Source organism: Phyllopteryx taeniolatus, chromosome 22 (assembly GCF_024500385.1).
Source record: "Phyllopteryx taeniolatus isolate TA_2022b chromosome 22, UOR_Ptae_1.2, whole genome shotgun sequence".
NCBI lineage: Eukaryota > Metazoa > Chordata > Actinopteri > Syngnathiformes > Syngnathidae > Phyllopteryx > Phyllopteryx taeniolatus.
The window spans coordinates 298,042-317,028 of record NC_084523.1 but is presented as its reverse complement, the minus strand read 5'-3'; the positions used below and the strand labels follow the sequence as shown (position 1 = coordinate 317,028).

The window sequence follows — 18,987 nt, the reverse complement described above, 5'->3', positions numbered from 1 at the left end:
GTTTTTATTGGATTTAATGATGTGCAGCTATGGCTAGACTAGCCAAAAAATCTTCAACTCAGAATATTATGATAACAATTGTTGTGGCAAATCTTTTTCTGACAAACCCCAAAAAACAGATCATGAGGTCCGGGACATTAGCTGTAGGGTGGCGAGGGTCTTCCCCCCTTTTCTTGGTGGTCCTCTGAAGAAGTGGCGAAAACCAACAAAGAAGTTGCAAAGAACCATGCGCACAAAGACATGTTTGTGTCCAATGGAGACGGTGGTGAACAAAAGTGTGTCTTAACTTTGTTAAAATGAATGAGCAGTCGCCTCAGGGCAACAATTGGAATAAGATTATATTGTGCAAAAGAGGCTTTCACGATGTGTAGCCTCTTGACGCGCTCGGAGCCTCAGCCTACACCGCGTGGAGCTTCAGTGAAGTCAACTCTCAGTCAATTGGGTGAGTGAAACAATAAAGTACATCTATGCCTTTAGCGTTTATGTAAGTCTTCAAACCAACGTAAGAGCTGATCACAGAGAGAAAGAAAAGCTTAACATTAAGCTAAAACTTCACTGTAGCAACTTGAACATCCCTGGGTCCTGGTGGGGGTCGGTGATTGGGTCTAGACTGGCTCACTGGCTTGGCCCCCCCTTGTGGTTGGAGGGGGCCGGGCTGGGCCCACCCTTCCTCAATAAGCAGGCTCAGCAACTCCGTACACCAGTTGACTAACATGCATGTGGTATGGTGTTCATTCACTAATAAGTTCAAAATACATCCTATAGGCTTTAATTGCTTCTGCTGGGACCACTAAGAACAGAGATTATACTAACATATCAACTCACAGGTTCTTACAGGTGTTCAGACACTAACAAAGAATCCCACCACACCACTCGTCAGTAGCATTGCCTTGCTCATTTCCCACATCCTGTCCTGCCCTTTTCTGTCCTCTGTCATCTTGTTCTCTTGGTTAGTTATTGAATGTCGTGACCCCCACCACCGTCCACAAACTCCACAAATAATAACACAATTTGACCCAGGGCCAGAGGCATATATTAATAAACTACTGCCATACTCACCAATGCGTGTTCTTTTTTTCCTCTTAGGAAAGGTAACCAAATAATGAAACTCACACCGGTTGCAATTTTCCCCATCTTTTATCTCAGAGTTCAGCAAAAGTATAAAAATTCGCAGAATTCCGGGCTGTTTTTTTTCCTGTCCCTGTATCCGACCACACACCTGCTCTGTAGCGGAGAGGATAAAAAAAAAAGCAGCAGCTTTCCCTCACAGCTTTTTATATTTTCTAGATAACAGTTGGGAGGTGCACGTCATCCAGCAGCTTGTTGGGACCCGCTTGATGTCATCTCGTCCTTGTTCTGCCCCCCTTCATCCTCGGACGGCGCCATCTGTGATAAACAGTTTACTCAAACACACAGCTCCAAGGTGCCATCTTGTGATAAACAAATCACACAAGCACACAGCTACCAGTGGCCAAGGTTACTTTCAGGCCACATTTAGTTTTAAGCAACTAGTACAAAATCTAAATATATGGACAATATAACAATTCCAGCTAGCCTGAGATCAATCCATGAGTAAGCGTAAAAATTTAGGTAGTGCCCCCTTTTGACCTCAGATCTTCTGAGGTCGATATCAACTAGACTAATGGTATTATCATCTGAATGTGAGTCCCCCCCTCGCATTGCTCCTAAGAGAGCTACAGGCTGCGCAGAAGTCAAGGGCATCTGATATGGTCCGCAACTGTCTGCATCCACGCATTTGAGGGCACATCAACACCTGTTGAGGCAAAGAACCTTTTGGACAGGGTGAGTGTGTCAAACACGCTTAGGTTTGCTTGTTAGGGGAGAAGCACCGCGGTCTGGGCCTTTTCGGGTTCATACAACAAGATTTTAATTAGTCCTAATGGATCAGTGCCTGTAAGCTCAGCCCCAAGCAGAATGCCAACTGACCCCTCACCATCTTAAAATTAGTAAAGGAGTTGCACGGTGCCCAATGACCAGTATACAAAATTACCGAACCCCATCCGTCACAGTCAGACTGATAATAAATGGATAGATAAAGATGAGGGGTCCTAAAAGAATATGTTACAATTTAGAACGCAACAGAGATCAAATTGGAAAGTCTCCGTGGTTCCCTTAGTGTAATTAAGTGTAACATTACTACCATAGAAATTCATGCAGGTGAACCCGGAGCCCTCTCCTCCCTCTCTACACCGTATGACTCTCTGCTTGGCTAAACCACTCTTCAGTTATCTCCCAGTGATCCAGGCAAAACAAGAGCAGAAAACAACTATAATAATGCCAAGCAAAGAAGCAAAGCAACTCCCAAGTAATTATTCCGCCTCCTCGGCCCCCTTTTGGGCTGGGGCACACTGCCCCAGATGGCACCAGGTTGTCCCTTTTCCCCTCAGCTGGTGGATGTGTGATATCCTCTCGACAACCTTGAATGGGCCTGTACATCTTGGCTCCGTCCAGTTTCTCTCCAAGACTTTCAGGTACACCCATGGTGCTATAAAGATGTCATCTGAATAGTCACCAACTTTTGCCTTGCTCCCAAACTGCTTGGAAAACATTTGGACAAGGCGGTTGAGGGCTTCGACGTACGGCTTGTACCTGAGAGGCTCCATCTCTTCTGTTCCTGCCACAGCCGATGGACCTGGAAATTGCTGTCCCCTGGTGAGTTCAAATGGGGTGAACTGCGTTTGCAAGTTCACTGAACTGCAGATAGACATGAGTGCTAGCGGAAGCACATCCACCCATGTCAATTTTGTTCCAACAATGACTTTAGCAATTATGGATTTCAGATTTTCGTTCATACGTTGATCCTTCCCCTGTGACTGTGGGTGGTATACAGTGCCAAATGAGTGTTTGAGGCGAAGCACTGCCTCATCCTTTTGAAGATGTTCGTTTTTGAAGTTGCTGCCATTTTCTGAACGAATTCGTTTGGGGAAGCCATGAGTCAGAATATAACTATTGCCCAACACTTTGATGACAGAGGCAGAGTCCTCCCTTTAACCAGGGTAGGCCTCAGGCCAGCGAGAGTATGTATCCACAATGACCAACAAGTAGCGCTAGTCGCGTACAGGATCAATCATGTCTGTGAAGTCCAATTGAATTTCCTCTAAACAATGGAATAGTGCCCCGGAGAGGTTTCATGTTTGGCCGAATATTAAATAGCTGATGCACTTCGCAACTTTTCACCAAATTCTCAATTACGTCCTGCAGGTGAGGGTGCCACCAGTGAATGAGTGCTCGTGTCATTTGTGTCTTACCCACATGTGCCGCTCCATGAGCCTCCTCTACCGGAACCTGGAGCCGAACCGCTGAGGGAACAGGACGACCGTCAGGGTGGCACCACAAGCCTGTGGCGTTTGGGGAGGCCTTGCTGGCCTTCCAAATAGTTTTCTCTTCCGGGGACGCACATTTTTTATCCTCCAGCAATGTCTCTCGTGTCACATTTGGAAGTAACTGGTCCTGGTTCTTCACACACCATCTGATATGCTGGCAGATAACCCGCCGTCTGCTTTGCGGCAGCATCCGCTGCCTCATTTCCCTGTTCTACCAAACCATCGCCTTTACTATGTGCCTTACATTTTATCAATGCCCCTCTCCGGATCCCTGAAACAACAACCATCTGTGTACAAGATCATCTTTGCGTCAGAGTAGGGCGCACCTTGCAACTCCTGTCTGATTTGAGATTGCGCCACTGTCCTCGCAGCACATTCATGGGGTTCCCCCTCCTGGATGGTGTCTGCCATGTTAATGTCTTCATATGTATTTGAGATGTGTGTTGCATTCAGGATGTTAAAGATGACATCGTTAATGCTGGCAAAATCTCATATTCCATTACACCATGTGTCGTGAGTACTGTCAAGGGCCGTGACATCACAATGTGTGCGGTCTTTTGTAGTATCTTGGCCAATACAGCTACATACTGAGTACATGGTGGGTGTCCTTTTTCACTTTGGTCCAACTGTACACTGATGTACATAAGGACATATCTCTCCCCATCCCCCTTCTGAAAAAGCACACCACACATATTGGTTGATTTTTCAGAAACTTCTAAATAAATAGGTTAATAGATGTCAGCATATTGATCTTGCTCTGCCGTGGGGGCAGTCGGGAGCATGACATGTGTTGCCCCTGGTGTATATTCAGTCAATTTCAGTCCAAACCGGGAAGCTCACTTGGAGCCCATCTGGCGCAGAAAAGATGCTGGCCCTGCACTTGATGAGCATGTCGCGGCCCATGAGGTTCACCAGGCAGTTAGGAGGGAAAATGAATGAATGAGTCAATGTCTCTTTTCCCACCTGCACAGGAGTGGGATGAGTCAATGGCAGAGCCTCTAGCACCCCTGAGAAGCCGGCCTACGTGACTTTTTTGTCTCTCACTGGAACATGTGGAGGTAATTCACTGAGAGTGGAGTAGCGTGCGCCAGCGTCAACCATCATGGAAAGATGATATCCGTCCACAGTCACCGTAGTGCAGGGGTCTGCCATGCCCTGCACATCGTGGCTCCCCGGGTACCCCTATTGGTGAGCGGGGTACTGGCCTGGAGGTGGCGGTGCCAGGTTGGCATTCGGTGGCATGTGCGACGGTGGTAGTTGATGCGGTTGAGAAGGTAGACATTGTAACGGCCCAGACCACTGTGACCGCATCCATCCTGTATTCATGGGGGCATGAGTCCGGCTCCGGCTCCCATTACCGGTGACAAATTCCTTGTGTTTTTTGGCCATACTTGGCAAATAAAGAGGATTCTGATTCGGAGGTTGCACTGCATTCTGCTCCTGCTGCGGTGGTGGCACATAGGTGTAGCCTGATTGGGTCCACTCCGGAGTAGGACGGCTCTTCGCCCCTTGCCCCATCCTCCACAGTTAAAACACGAATCCCTGTCTCATTCTACCCCGACCTCTCTTTCCATGTCCACGCCCCTTCCCAAAATGGTGGCCATTTAGGCATGACGATCAGATGTGCTGGTTTATCTAATGTTAATACCTATGCCCAGGAAGCCCAATAGAACACGCTGTGTGAGGTCATGTGACTTTGTGTCGTTTGATTGGTGAACTCAACTTAAACGTCACTAGCGCTGAAATTAGATGGCGCAAACAGCATCCAATGCGTAAGTCGAAGTTGTAGTCTTTCGCACAAATAAGAAATAGTTGATAAATAAGCAATAATTGAACAATCAAAGTAGCAAGCGGCATTTAGATCCTTGTAATGGAGTAAAAGTACTGTTACCGCTAGCTGCCAATGTTCAAAGAGTACGAAACAGGTATGACGACAGCGACTCGCCCCTCCCCAAGGAAAAACTCATCGGATCTATACGATTCACGGAAACGGCCTATTTTGAGTTTAAAACAGCAAATTTCACCAAAAGGCGACTGATTTGCATGTATGGAAAACCTTGTAAAAACTTACAGAAAACTTTTGACCTCTGTCATTGCCAACAAAGGGTATATACCAAAGTATTTAGATGAATTTTTGTTAGTGACCAAATACATATTTTCCACCATAATTTTCTAATAAATTCAAGTGATTGTCTGGGGTTTTTTTTCCTTCTCATTTTGTCTCTCACAGGTGAGGTGTACCTGTGATGAAAATTACAGGCCTCTCTCATCTTTTTAAGTGGGAGGACTTGCACAATTGGTGGCTGACTAAATACTTTTTTTTGCCCCACTGTAACTTGATAATAGTGAATGGGGGAGTGCCGACTGTCTACCTACACAGGCTTCCTCCTACCGTCCCGCTGTTGTGAGGTGCTGTTTTCGGCTGTGACATGTCACCGACAAGGGTAAGTTGATTTACAGTCTGTGCTTATTTTTATGATTATAGATCACAATCACCATTCAATTTTGGAGTTGACCCTCCTAATGTGATTTTACATCACCCCCTTAGTATGTTTAATTCCTTTTGCCGCATCCATTCGACGTGCCTGCAGCGTCTTGAGACCTGAGAGGTGGCCATTGTTATTCAAGTTTTTAACATGATTTCATATACTTAGCAATGTTTTATTCATTCAAATTTGGCAAGCTTGTTCACATTACTCTTCTCTGAGATGTCAAATTTATATGCCTTTTGGGCCTCCTTAGTGCCATTTTACAGGCATTTCAATTATTTGTAATGGGGAAAATGGATTTGAGATAGATAGATAAATTGCGTTACTCTCACTGAAGAAGCATATTTTATTATGTTCACATATACTGTACTCTTTACAATTTACCAAAAGAAGTCAATGCTTCTTTACAGTCTAGTTTAATCAATCACTCATTTATTTGATATGGACCACTCAATTATTGGAAAACAAGGCATGCATTACTTTGTGTATTTTGGCACCAATGCTAATTCTTAACATTTGTCCACAGGAGGCTTTTAGAAAAGACAAAAACAACATGAAAAAAAACATGGTAGGTAAAAAACACAAATATATATTTTTTTGTAGATCTGTATGATAGTCATTACTTTTGATATTATACATTTACATTTTCAATTAAAGCTTCTTGATCACTGCGATTCTGACAAGCACAATTGTGTTTATTAGGCCAATACTTAGCAGAGAATCTTTGACCACAAACTGAACAGGCAAAAGGTTTATCAGCAGAGTGGGTTCTCATGTGTCATTTGCTGTTACAAGCAAAAGTTTTCCGACAACGAGAACATTTCCATCGTTTGTCGTCAGTGTGACATGTCATATCACGTTCGGACTTTTTATCGTCATCATCTTCATCAGTGTGAGGAGAGTGTGACGTCATGTCGTCACTAGCTGATGGTGGAGCTAAGAGGCCATCCCGCACAGCTTTGGAGTATTTTTCACGAGGCCTTGTCGCTTGGGCCATTTTTTTTTTTTTTTTGGCTTTAAGTTGCGAGCATTTTGTTTTTGGAGGGCTTGCAATGGATTAAAGACATTTCAATTCTTTTTAAAGGGGAACATAGATTTGATATACAAGCAAATTGAGTCATCCTCACATTTGAAGAGGTGTATTTTATTAAGGATCACATACAGCGGTTGAAATAAGTATTTAACACGTCACATTTTTCTCACTAAATATACTTCCAAAGGTGTTATTGACCTGAAAATTTCACCAGATGTTGGGAACAACCCCGGTAATCCATACATACAAAGAAAGTAGAACAAATAAATAAGATCAGAAATTAAATTGTTTGTAAAACTGTGAAATGACACAGGGAAAAACTATTGGACACATGATGAAAGGCAGGTGCAAAAAGGCATGGAAAGCCAAGACAACACCTAAAATCTATCAATAATCAGACAGCAATCCAACCCTTTGTCAGTGCAAATGAATATCAGTTGGTTCCTGTCCTAAATGATGGCCTACAAAAAGGTCTCATTGCCAAAGTAAAAGTCAAGACACATCTTATGATGGGTAAGAGCAGAGAGCTGTCTCAAGACCATCGCAAACTAATTGTTGCAAAAAAATAACGATGGCATTGGGTACAGGCGCATAGCAAAGCTTCTGAACGTTCCAGTGAAAACGGTGAGTCCATAATACGTAAGTAGAAAGCCAATCATGCCACCATAAATTTTCCTCCATCAGGTGCTCCTCGCAAGATTTATGACAGAGGAGTGCAGGAGTGCAAAGAATAATCAAGAGCCAAGGACCACTTGTGGAGAGCTTCAAAAAGACCTGGAATGAGCAGGTACGGTTGTCACAAGGAAAACAGTGAGTAATGTACTCCACTGCCATGGCCTGTATGCATGTTCACCATGCAAGACCCCATTGCTGGGGAAAAAAAGCATGTCAAAGCGTGTTTAAAGTTTGCTGAACATTTGGACAAGCCAGTTAAATACTGGGAGAGTATAGTCTGGTCTGATGGGAGCAAAAGTTAACTGTTTGGATGCCATAATGCACACCACATTTGGAGGAGAAATGGCACTGCTATCACCGTAAAAACACTATACCAACAGTGCAATTCGGAGGTGGGAACATGATGGTGTGGGGCTGCTTTTCAACAAATGGTACTGGTAAACTTCACGATTGAAGGAAGGATGAATGGGCAAATGTACCGAGACATTCTTGACAAAAATCTGCTGCCATCTTCAATGATGATGAAAATGAAACGAGGGTGGAAATCTCCGCAGGATAAGTATCCAAAACATTCTTCCAAGGAAACTCTAAACTGGATTCAAAGAAAAAAAATGAAGCTGCTAGATTGGCCCAGCCCATCACATGACTTGAATCCAATCGAAAATGTATGTACAGAACTGAAAGTCAAGGTCCATAAAAGAAGCCCACAGAACCTTCCAGATATGAAGCCTGTCATTCCAAACAAAGGCTTTTGTACAAAGTATTAAATAAATACCAGTTTGCGTTTTCAATATTTTTTCCCTGTGTCATTTCACATTATTACAAAGTAACAAGTCCCTAAAATTATGTTAAATCATGAATTTAGTGTGGTGAAAAATCACAAATTTATTAGGGAGTCATTATTAAAATTATACAAACATGGCGGGCACCTGCCAGATCCTTGCAAGCCTCATGCATGAACCCAAGAAAAGGAGCTCACTGTCCCAAAACTGTCAGCAATCACCACCAAAATTTATGCGGACATCTCTACTCATAGCAGCTTCAACCTCTGAAAATATTATGATTAACCCAATATTTTAGATTTAATGGATCAGATAAGATCAGATCAGATCAGCTGCAGTTTAGGAACATCAAGCAACATAACGCATTTGGCAGGGAGAGGCTCGTCATGGGTCATCTGATGTTCTGATAGCCAGCCAAAGTCCATGACTGTCACACAACGCTACCTACAGAAACCCCTTTGTGATCGATAGGAACTTTACTGGGACATCTTCAAGACATTTGTGGTGAAATCCATTTAAAAGTGAGCTGACAAATGAAGAAATTAATCTGCAATAATTTATGTGGGTTGACGTGGCTGTCCTCAAGGAGGCATTTGAACAGTCGATTTTTTAAAAAAGCCTTCAAAAATATTTTACTATTCTCACTTAATGTCTCGAAAAAACATCCAGACTTTCAATAAAGGCAAAAATTACACCACAGAATACAGAGATCAGGGAGGAAATGTAATCGGCTCCTGATTGCTACTTGTCAATCTGTGATAGGCTGAGTGTCCAAAATGTGGAAGGGCCAAAATCTGTGTGAAAAAAAAATTCCTGTATATCATCAGAAAACAAGCCTAAAATTACAGCTGTGTCTATTTTGGAGGGCTTCTTTTCTGCAGACATCATTTGTAAGTCCAGAACTAGTGAATAAGTGCCATTAATCTCACCATTAACTATTTCCTTCAAAGTATTTGAGGAGGAGGTTTTCAGAAAATATATGGACAAGAGGATGGATAAAATAAAAGATGGGACACAGAATATAGAATGTTGATTTTTCTAAGTAATTACACAGTAATTACTTTTGATATAAAACAATTTCATTTTAATTAAAAGCTTTTTGATCACTGCTATTCTCAGCAGCACACTGAGGGAATCTTTGACCACAAACTGAGCAGGAAAAAGGTTTCTTTCCAGTGTGCGTTCTTGTGTGTATTTTAAATTGTCCCTTATATTAGACTATTTCATCCCAGTCTGAGCAGGAATAAGGTTTCTTTCCAGTGTGCATTCTTGTGTGTATTTTTAAGTCTCCCTTCTGAGAGAAACTTTGGCCACAATCTGAGCATGAAAACGGTTTTGCTACAGCGTGCGTTCTTGTGTGTATTTTTAATGCGTCATTCCGAGTGAATCCTTTACTGCAAACTGAGCAGGAAAAAGGTTTCTCAGCAGTGTGGGTTCTTGTGTGGCTTTTTAAAGCTCTCACGTGAGAAAATCTTTGGGCACAAACTGAGCAGGAAAAGGGTGTCTCACCAGTATGGGTTCCTGTGTGTATTTTTAATTGTCCATTCTGAGTGAATCTTTTACTGCAAACTGAGCAGGAAAAAGGTTTCTCACCAGTGTGGGTTCTTGTGTGTTTTTTAAAATTTCCCTTGTGAGTGAATATTTTACTGCAAACTGAGCAGGAAAAAGGTTTCTCACCTGTGTGGGTTCTTGTGTGTTTTTTTAAATTTCCCTTTTGAGTGAATCTTTTACTGCAAACTGAGCAGGAAAAAGATTTATCACGAGTGTGGGTTCTTGTGTGCATTTTTAAGGTTCTCGCATCTGAAAATCTTTGCGCACAAACTGAGCAGGAAAAAGGTTTCTCACCAGGATGCGTTCTTATGTGTTGATTCAAGTATCCCTTATGACTGAATCTTTTACTGCAAACTGAGCAGGAAAAAGGTTTCTCACCAGTGTGGGTTCTTGAGTGTATTTTTAAATTTCCCTTCTGAGTGAATCTTTTACTGCAAACTGAGCAGGAAAAAGGTTTCTCGCCAGTGTGTGTTCTCATGTGTTGTTTCAACTTGCCCTTATAAGCAAAGGTTTTCCCACACTGAGAACATTTCCATCGTTTGTTGTCAGTGGGACATGTCTTATCACCTTCAGACTGTTTATCAACATTATCATCATCATCAATGTGAGGAGAGTGTGACGTTTTGTCGTCACTATCTGATAATGGAGCTAAGAGGCCATCTGCTTGTGATCCTCCACAGTGGTCTCCATCACCTTCTGTTGTCTTGTGTTGACTGTTTGGAGGCTCCGCCCCTCTGCTCTCCTCACTTTGACCTTCATCTTCACTCTTCAAAGGGACACTAGTCAATGGAAACTTGGTGATATCCTCCTCCTCCTTTTCCTGTTTTACGTGAGGGCGCTCTTCTTCCTCCTCTTTTTTAATGGAAATGGGCTCCAATTCCTCTTCCTCTTTGATGTGGGGGACCTCTATGTCCTCCACTTCCTCTTTCATGCGAGTGGGCTCTGGCGCCTGCTTTTCAGGATGAAGATCCTCACTGATGTCTGCAGGACACATGGTTTGATGAAGTCAATTCTCATGTTGTGACTTTAATGTTGTGTATGATGATTTATATTTAAGGTTATTATGACAGCCAGATGAGTTTGATATATTGGAAACAATAAAATTGGGCAGGTCAACACCAACAAAATGTGAAAAAGTGTTTAAGGATAAAGTTGATAAAAAGTATAATGATGATAATACAGTGGACCCCTGCATAGTCCTGGTTTCCCATTTGCATTTATTTTTTGGTATTGTTTTTCTGTGACAGTGCCCTCTTGTCAACATAATTTCAGCACCCATAGCAGCAGCCAATTTTCTGTTACGTGGCAAGAAATATTCAGTTTGTTAAATATATTTTCATGTCAAAATAATGTTTAAAATTTGTAGCAACTTTTTTTTTTTTTTTTTTTTTTAAACCTGTTCTGTTCAGCTGCATCGCCATGCATAATGGGTCTTTTGTCCTAGAACAGTTTTGCTGTGCAACACGGGAGCTACTTTACTACATTGAGAATGTATTTTTCTTCAGGATTTTTGGGGCCGATAGGCAAGTTTAAAAAAAACATAACCAATAACCGGTCCCATCACAAGATGGAGCAATGTGTCTATTTACATGACGTTTTCATTTATTGAAAAAAACTTTATTGGCAGACAGATAGTTTTACAGTACTATGCCAGAAGACACGTGACAAGGCTAAAAAGAAACTACCTTTCATACGCAACAGCATCACGGAGTAAATGTCTTTTGCGGAGCCGGTCGATGGCGTTAGCGATTGTCATTGATCGGATCAGTGAATTATGACATGAAAGCTGATTGGCCGATCAGGATAAAATACTAATTATCGGCCGATAGCAATCAAACCGATCAGATCAGTGTAAAGTCTAATAATCATTGTCAGTAGACATTAGGGTTGGGCATTGTTTGAATTTGAGCGATTCCGGTTCAGATTCTGGTTCCAAACGATTCTCAATTCCGATTCTTTTAGGTGGCTGGGTCAAAGACATTTGCATGGTTTAAATAAAGGCTGTCCAAATTATGAACATCAATTTTCTTAGCAGCCCCCTGCATAGACTAAAATGAGTATTTGACACGAAGTTCTTTATAACCAGTATCAATATCAAACCTATGAACTAAAAGTCAATGTGTTGAACTAACTCAATTGACTTAATATTCATTAACTGTTTCAGCTAAAAATATAGCCTTGTTAAAATAGTTATTTTAAGAATGCTATGTAGCTGCCCCTGTATTCTGTTTTATCACTTCAAATGGTTTGTATGTGCAAGTTTTAACTTAACTTCTTGTTTATGCTTGTAGCCATTTATTTTGAACTCAGCATTTTGGCATGAAAAGTAACATCACACGGCACCGGCGATTTTTGAATTATTATTATTTTTTAAATTTATTTTCTATAAAATTCTATAAAACGCTGCTTCCTTTCCCTACCCATCAATGAGGCACAAGGTTAGTGTTTGTGATACTGTGAGACATTTATGTGAATTTTGTCACAATTCATTGTGATGTAAAGTTGCTACGGTGAAGTTTTAGCCCAATGTTAAGCTTTTTTTTTCTGTCATCGGCGCTTGTGTTGTTTTGCAGACTAAAATAAACGCTAACAAACCATCAGTGCAAAAGTGCAAGCAACCGTTTACCTGTGAGGCTCAGAGCGCAACAGACGCTACACATCATGAAAGCCTCCTTTGCACAATAGAATATTTCACGTGTTGCACTGAGGTGACTGGTCATTCATTTTAACAAAGCTAAGACACACGTCTGTTCGCCGCCGTTGGGCACAAGCACATCATCGTGCGCGTTCTTCTTCGTTGCTTTACATCGCTTCTTTGTTGTTTTTCGCCACTTGCCCCCACAGAGAATTTTTTTAAATTTTAACATAAATTAAGCAATCTGTAACACGAAAGAGTCAATTTACAGAACACTTTGGAGACAAAGACATTGACAAAAAACAATTGTGCAAAAAGATGCAGAGTCCTCTAGCACTTAGAGCAGTTCGAATGACTAATATTGCAATAGTCCGGTGCAATGACCGGACTAGAGCGGCTCCAACTACCGGAGACAAATTCCTTGTGTGTTTTGGACATACTTGGCAAATAAAGATGATTCTGATTCTGATAAGGCAAAAAAAAAAAATCAAGCAGTAAAACTTATTTATACCGCTCAAGTACATGTTGCTGTACAAATTTAAGATTAAAATTAAATTTGCCTCATTTCTTTGCCTTTTTGTTCTGACCTCTAATTTGAGCCAGGCCCATCTCCACTTGCACCTGATGCCTGCTTCAAGCTGTGCCACATGAATAGCATCCTCCTCTTTAAGCACTCCCGTTCTGGAAATAATGCACTAAAATCATTGTCTGTTTCACTTCATTTTTCACTATTACCAACTTCAAAGGCTAATCCCATGTGCAGCCTCCAGGAAAATAATAAGTACAATCTTTTACTGTTTTTATTGGCCATTTCTGAATTTGAAGTTAGTTCATTCTATATTGTGACAGAATCCCTAACATCACTCTGTCGCTTAATACATTTAACATTAAAATCAGTAAACTAATTAGATAATTGTAGCCGCGTTTCCAAATGAATACAAATTGTACTAGCGGATCAGCTCTTGTCGCCGATGTTAAGTGTGCTTCGAGGTTCCGATGGGACCACGACCAAGGCCCCGACCCGCAGCACCGCAATGCGAAAATACAAAAGACCAGCGCAACAAATACCACACTGGCTGATCTGAGGAGCAAAAATGTTGCTTAAACGTAAGAGTAGCAATAGATGATGTCCGCTCCAGAGGTGGGTGGAGTAGCCAAACATTGTCCTCAAGTAATAGTAGTTACTTGACAATAATGTGACTCAAGTAAAAGTAAATAGTAGTCATCCCAAAAAATTACTTAAGAGTAAAAAATATCCAGTGAAATTATTTCTCAAGTACTGAGTAAAAAGTAACTTCAGATTTTTTGTTTTTTAACCACAGCATGAACATCAATTAAAAAAAAAATAAACATTACAAAATAAAATGTGAATGTACAAAATCTGATGTGTGTATGTATGCACAGTCAAAACTACACACAAAAAAATAAATTAGCAATTTACGGCACGAAGTCAAGTCAAGTTATAAGTGAGCTGAAATATCCACGTTTCGACAGACAGTCAATACTACAATAAATGAAAGCTGTTGTTTTGTTCGTTTAAATGTAACCAAGAGTAGCGCGCCGTTGCCTTCATGGTAACAACGACCTTCCCAACATGGGCGCCACGTACCCACGACGATCAGCGAGGCAAGCTTATCTAGTGTGAATACCTTTGTGAGGTCATGTGACTTTCTTGTGTCATTTGGTGAACTAGATAAACATCACAAGCGCTTAAACTGGATGACGCAAACAGCGCCCGATGCGGAAGTCGAAGTCTCGCACACGAAATAGTTGATAAATAAGCAATAATTGATCAATAAAAGTAGCGAGCGACATTTCGATCATTGTAACGGAGTAAAAGTACCGTGACTTATTAACAGAAGCAGCGGCGGAAGATTGTTTCTGGTCTCGTTAAGTCCTGTGACTTCTGCACAGGCGGAACCTCAGGCCGCATATTAGTCCGCCGCGTAGTAATAATCACAATTACATCTGTGTGTGGATGGTGGATGCGTGGAATGGATCAAGCTGCCAGCGTTCAAGGAGTACGAAACAGCCTGTGACGTCACTGACGGCGACAGCGACCCCCAAGGAAAAACTCATTGGAGCTATACGATTTACGTAAATGGCCCATTTTGAGATCAAAACGGTAATTAACAAAAAATATTGAACTGTTTCATGATATTCTATTTTTTTCTATTCTTTCCTATAAGACCGTGAAGATTTCAATCGATCGAGACCTCAACTGCTGATGACTTTATTGCTCCCTATTTAAGTTTCTTTAAACATTGTGTCGTCATCCATAGTGCTTGAAAAAAGTAGAAAGCACATTTTGACACAGTAAGAAAGAAAATCACAGATTTTTTTTTAAGGAGTGAAAGTAAATCCTCAACAGACTGATTTCACTTGGCGTGAACAAATGTTGAGCAAACCTCAGCATGCAACAGGCAAAAATCTTGCTCGCAATTTCCTAAACAAGCCATGTTAAGTCGAGTAAAACTGTGAAACTTTGATCATGCAGCATTGCCCAAAAGCCCTTCTGATGTTCTCAAAGGCTGCTTATGCTCCTGAATCCACATTATCGCGAGGTTATCAAAATCGGAGCCACATAGTACACCCTATTGGATATTAATGATATTATATGGAATGTCATACAGCGCCTGTCAATACACATGGCAATCTTATTAAAATGTATTACCTAACAAGTGAGGAAAAAAAAAGTGAACCAACCTGGCCTGCTTAGCACAGTTCGAGGCTGCAGATTGAACGCAGCGTCCAGTAGTTGATGTTGTGGCTCGTTCTCGTCTTTTGGTGCACAAAGGTCCTTCTCGTACGCTGCTGTCCTTGCGCACATTTTCACAAGGCGATCACAACACTTTCCGCTCTAGGTTGAAGGGATGAGAAAAGCGAGTGCAAATCAGATGTGATATAATTATACCAAGATTTAAGATTTGGACATTGTGGGTTAAACAGTCGGTTAGTTAAAATGGCAAAGCGCCAAACTCAACAAGAGGAAACAGTAGAATATGTAATTATGCATCGTAAGAGAAATGAGACCGAAAGAAGACCGAAATGTGTCCTCAGGAGAGAAATTTGTGTTTAAACAGGATAGAAAGTCAACAAAAGGGTTGAGAAAATACAGTCTCCTCCAAAAGGATTGGAACAGCAAGGCAATTCCTTTGTTTTTGTTGTATACTTTAGACATTTGGGTTTCAAATCAAAACATGAATACAGTGTTCCCTCGTTTTTCGCGGTTAATGGGGACCAGAACCCCCCCCGCACAAAAGGTGAAAAACCACGAAGTAATTAACATTATACAGTAATTAACATTCATCAACATTGCCTTCTGAGAGAGGCGAAGGGGCTTGCGTCGGTTGCGGAGGAGAGGCTCTCACTTGACTCGTAGAGGCTTTAGGTTCACTCGGAGACTCTTCTGCTGGAGGCGCTGATGGTGTAGCTGAGGTTTTACCTTGGGGAAAAACATGGTGATGGGTAGTTGTTGTCTTTGTTTTTTCTTTTGCTTCAAAATTCCCCTGTACAAGGACATAAACCAGTCTCTTATTACGTGGAGTTACCACACGTTTCGCTTCCTTAGTGAAGCAGTTTTGCGGATGCTTGCTTCCTCTTTCTTGATCTACCGCACTGTCGAGTCATTCACGCCATAATGGCATGCCACAGACCTCTGCCCTCTTTGATCAAATCTAAAAGTTTCACTTTTTCGCTGATGGTCATCATTTTCTTCTACCTCTTGGGCGCCCCGGAGGAAGCTTTCGCAGGGGCACAGCGCTTCGGTGGCATTGTAAGGGCTTGCTTAACTAATGTAAAACATTATCGCTCAAACAAAAAAAGTTATTGCGAACACAACAGCGTGGACGAGACTGGCGAGACACAACAAGGGAAGATGCTGGGTGAGGCTGCGATCATGCGCAGCCAATCAGCTCCCTGGATAAATCCACTCGTGCTCTCATTGGTGGATGTTGCGCCGGGAACCAATCACGCGCCTTGTATGAGTGCCCGAACAGTACAGGCATGTACAAAGTCACTGAGTCAATTCATCTCTTTGTTTGGCATGCAGGAAAACCTTCTCTCACGCGCATCTATATAAAACAACGAGTCTTTTCGCAATATGGCTGCCGATATGGCTGTATTTTTTTGTTTGTTTTTTTATTAATATTTTGGAAAAACCCGCAAAGCACTAAAGCCGCAAAACGTGAAGCGCGAAGTGGCGAAGGAACAGTGTATAAGACAAAAGTTCGGAATTCCAGCTTTTATTTCATGGTATTTACATCTAGAAGCGTTAAACAACTCAGGACAGAGCACTTTTTGTTTGATCCCACCCACTTTTCAAGTGAGCAAAAGTATTGGAACGTATGACTGACGGATGTTTCTAGTTGCTCAGGTGTTGTCTTTTAAATTGATGGCTTAAACATTAGGTAGTGCTTGTTTTTGGTTTTCACCTATGAAAACTGCATTTGCTGTTCAGCTAACCTGAAGACCAGAGAGCTGTCTATGGGAGAAAAGCAAACCATTTTGAAGCTGAGAGAAGAGGGAAACTGGAGCAGAGCTATTGCACAAACATTGGGCATAGCCAATGCAACAATTTGGAATTGACCTCTACTAAAGTGATGGAAAGGCCAAAGTATGGAGAAAGAAAGGATCTGCTTAAGAGCCAAAACACACAAGCCCATCTGTGAAGCAATGGTGGAGGTAATGTCATGGCTAGGGTTTGCATGGCTTTTGGAAGTGGCTCATTAGTCTTTATTGACTGTAACTATGTAACTCATGATGGTAGCAGCTGAATGAATTCTGAAGTCTACAAAACCATTTTGTCTGGCAAGTTACAGAAAAATGCATCCCAACTTATTGGGAGAAGCTTCATCATGCAACAAGAGCATGACACAAAACACACTGCTAACAGAACAAAGAACTTCATCAGGGGGAAAAAGTGGAAGGTCTTTGACTGGGCCAAGTCAATCACCGGACCTTAACCCAATAGAGCATGCATTTGACCTCCTAAAGGAAGAAACCCCCAGAAACAAGAACTGAAAGAGGCTGCTGCAAAGACCTGGAAAAGCATTTCAAATGAAGAATGCAACAGTCTGGTCAAGTAAAAAGGTGCCAGCCTTGATGCAGTTATTGCAGGAAAGGGTTATGCCACCAAATATTAAATGTTATTCACTTTAAGTTAATCATGTCTTTTCCAATACTTTTGCTCACTTGAAAAGTGGGTGGCTTCAAACAAAAGGTGCTGTGTCCCGAGTTGTTTAACACATCTAGATGTAAAAACCATGCAATAAAAGCTGGAATTTTAAACTTTTGTCTCATATTCATCTTTTGATCTGAAACCCAAATTTCTTCAATTTCAACAAAAACAAGGGAATTGAGCTTGCCGTTCCAATACTTTTGGAGTGGACTGTAAGTGTTTCAGCATATTACTTCGTAATCTCAGACAAACAAAACTGATAGAGAGACGCTAGTTGTTTGCGAGGCTTTTTCCACAAATGTTAGTATGATATATTCTGGTCTACATTCCTTACTAGGAGGTGGGGGACAAAGAACACTTTACCTCACTCTTGATCTCTGTTTAGCGAAGTGTTGATCATGCATAATGTACTGTACTACTCTTTGTTAGCATGCTAAGCTAAGTTAGGCCGAGAAGCTTCAACGTGCACGGAGAAGATTTCAACCACACACCAAAATTTAATGAAAGATGCTTTCTTGATGGACTTACTGTGACCAGGATTCAGCACATTTGATGCAAATTCAGGAGTTGTTTTTTTTTTTTTAATGCAGCACATGGAAGCGCGTGCGATTGCGGCTGAGACGAGTGTCGTCCATAGAGACATACACTAGATGTGCCAGCGGCTCACGTATGTGCCGACTGACGGCCATTATTGGGAAGGTCGTCGTTCCAATAGAAGGCAATGCATGTACACTGAAATTAAGTCGTAACTATCTCAGTTATTAACCGATATTCATGAGAGTGACTGTTTTGTCAACGCCAAAGCGTTTGCTATCAATACACATTATTATTTTTTGAAAAGCAAAAACAATATTTTAATATGTGAAAGGTACTCCCAGTTCCAAAGTCGTAATTGTGCGGCTTTTTATTCAACCGTATGCAGTACAATTTACCGGCATCCTTGGTCTTTTGGTTTTCTTGCTGTCTACACACAAGTGGAATGCGCTGACGACTTTGCCCTCCCTAGCTTAGCGTCACCGTCGGCACAGACCTCAATATGGACGTGTCCGAGCTAACGAGTCATAACTGTGAGTGTCGTCACGCAAACGCAAACAATCCTCGCCTCCGACCAATTTGAATTGGCCGAGTTTCGTCTTTCTCACACCCGCAGGTCCATTATTTAGTTTTTGTCTTTTACCATCAACTTCCTTCGTTGCCAGCAACTTCCGCGCACTTTTTGTTTGAGTCATCGAACGGGTTCCATTAGTTAATTCTTTCCAAGTTAGTAGTGACTGATTGAAACCTCCACACAGTTCGCCC

General features: G+C 41.7%; 1 protein-coding gene and 1 long non-coding RNA gene across 4 annotated transcripts; one reads left to right on the top strand and one right to left on the bottom strand.

The window, feature by feature from the left end:
• Positions 1-302: 302 nt before the first annotated feature.
• On the bottom strand, positions 303-18,321 carry LOC133472144 (zinc finger protein OZF-like). Of its 3 annotated transcripts, XM_061762570.1 has the most exons (5): positions 18,217-18,321; positions 15,881-15,954; positions 15,216-15,369; positions 10,568-10,855; positions 303-1,386 (listed from the first exon to the last, which is right to left on the bottom strand). In XM_061762570.1, exons 1-5 carry the CDS (start codon positions 18,281-18,283, stop codon positions 1,367-1,369), a joined length of 603 nt encoding a protein of 200 aa, XP_061618554.1. In that variant the 5' UTR covers positions 18,284-18,321; the 3' UTR covers positions 303-1,366. The 3 variants fall into 3 exon arrangements, with proteins under 3 accessions (XP_061618554.1, XP_061618551.1, XP_061618552.1); XM_061762567.1 differs by lacking the exon at positions 303-1,386 and having other exon boundaries at positions 6,413-10,855; XM_061762568.1 differs by lacking the exons at positions 303-1,386; positions 15,881-15,954 and having other exon boundaries at positions 6,413-10,855; positions 18,217-18,318.
• Positions 5,684-7,628, top strand: LOC133472163 (uncharacterized). The gene is made up of 3 exons (XR_009786621.1): positions 5,684-5,788; positions 6,360-6,401; positions 7,551-7,628. It is a non-coding gene; the product is annotated as an uncharacterized LOC133472163 (long non-coding RNA).
• Positions 18,322-18,987: the final 666 nt, after the last annotated feature.

Bases quoted from the DNA above. Each gene is read 5' to 3' on its own strand.
- LOC133472144 (XM_061762567.1), bottom strand. From the start codon at position 18,283: ATGTGCTGCATTAAAAAAAAAAAAACAACTCCTGAATTTGCATCAAAT. The intron at 15,370-15,880 runs GTGAGAGCCTCT...CCTTCAACCTAG, and splicing joins CTAAAGCCTCTACGAGTCAA to AGCGGAAAGTGTTGTGATCG. The intron at 10,856-15,215 runs GTTGGTTCACTT...TGTGTCCTGCAG, and splicing joins AACTGTGCTAAGCAGGCCAG to ACATCAGTGAGGATCTTCAT.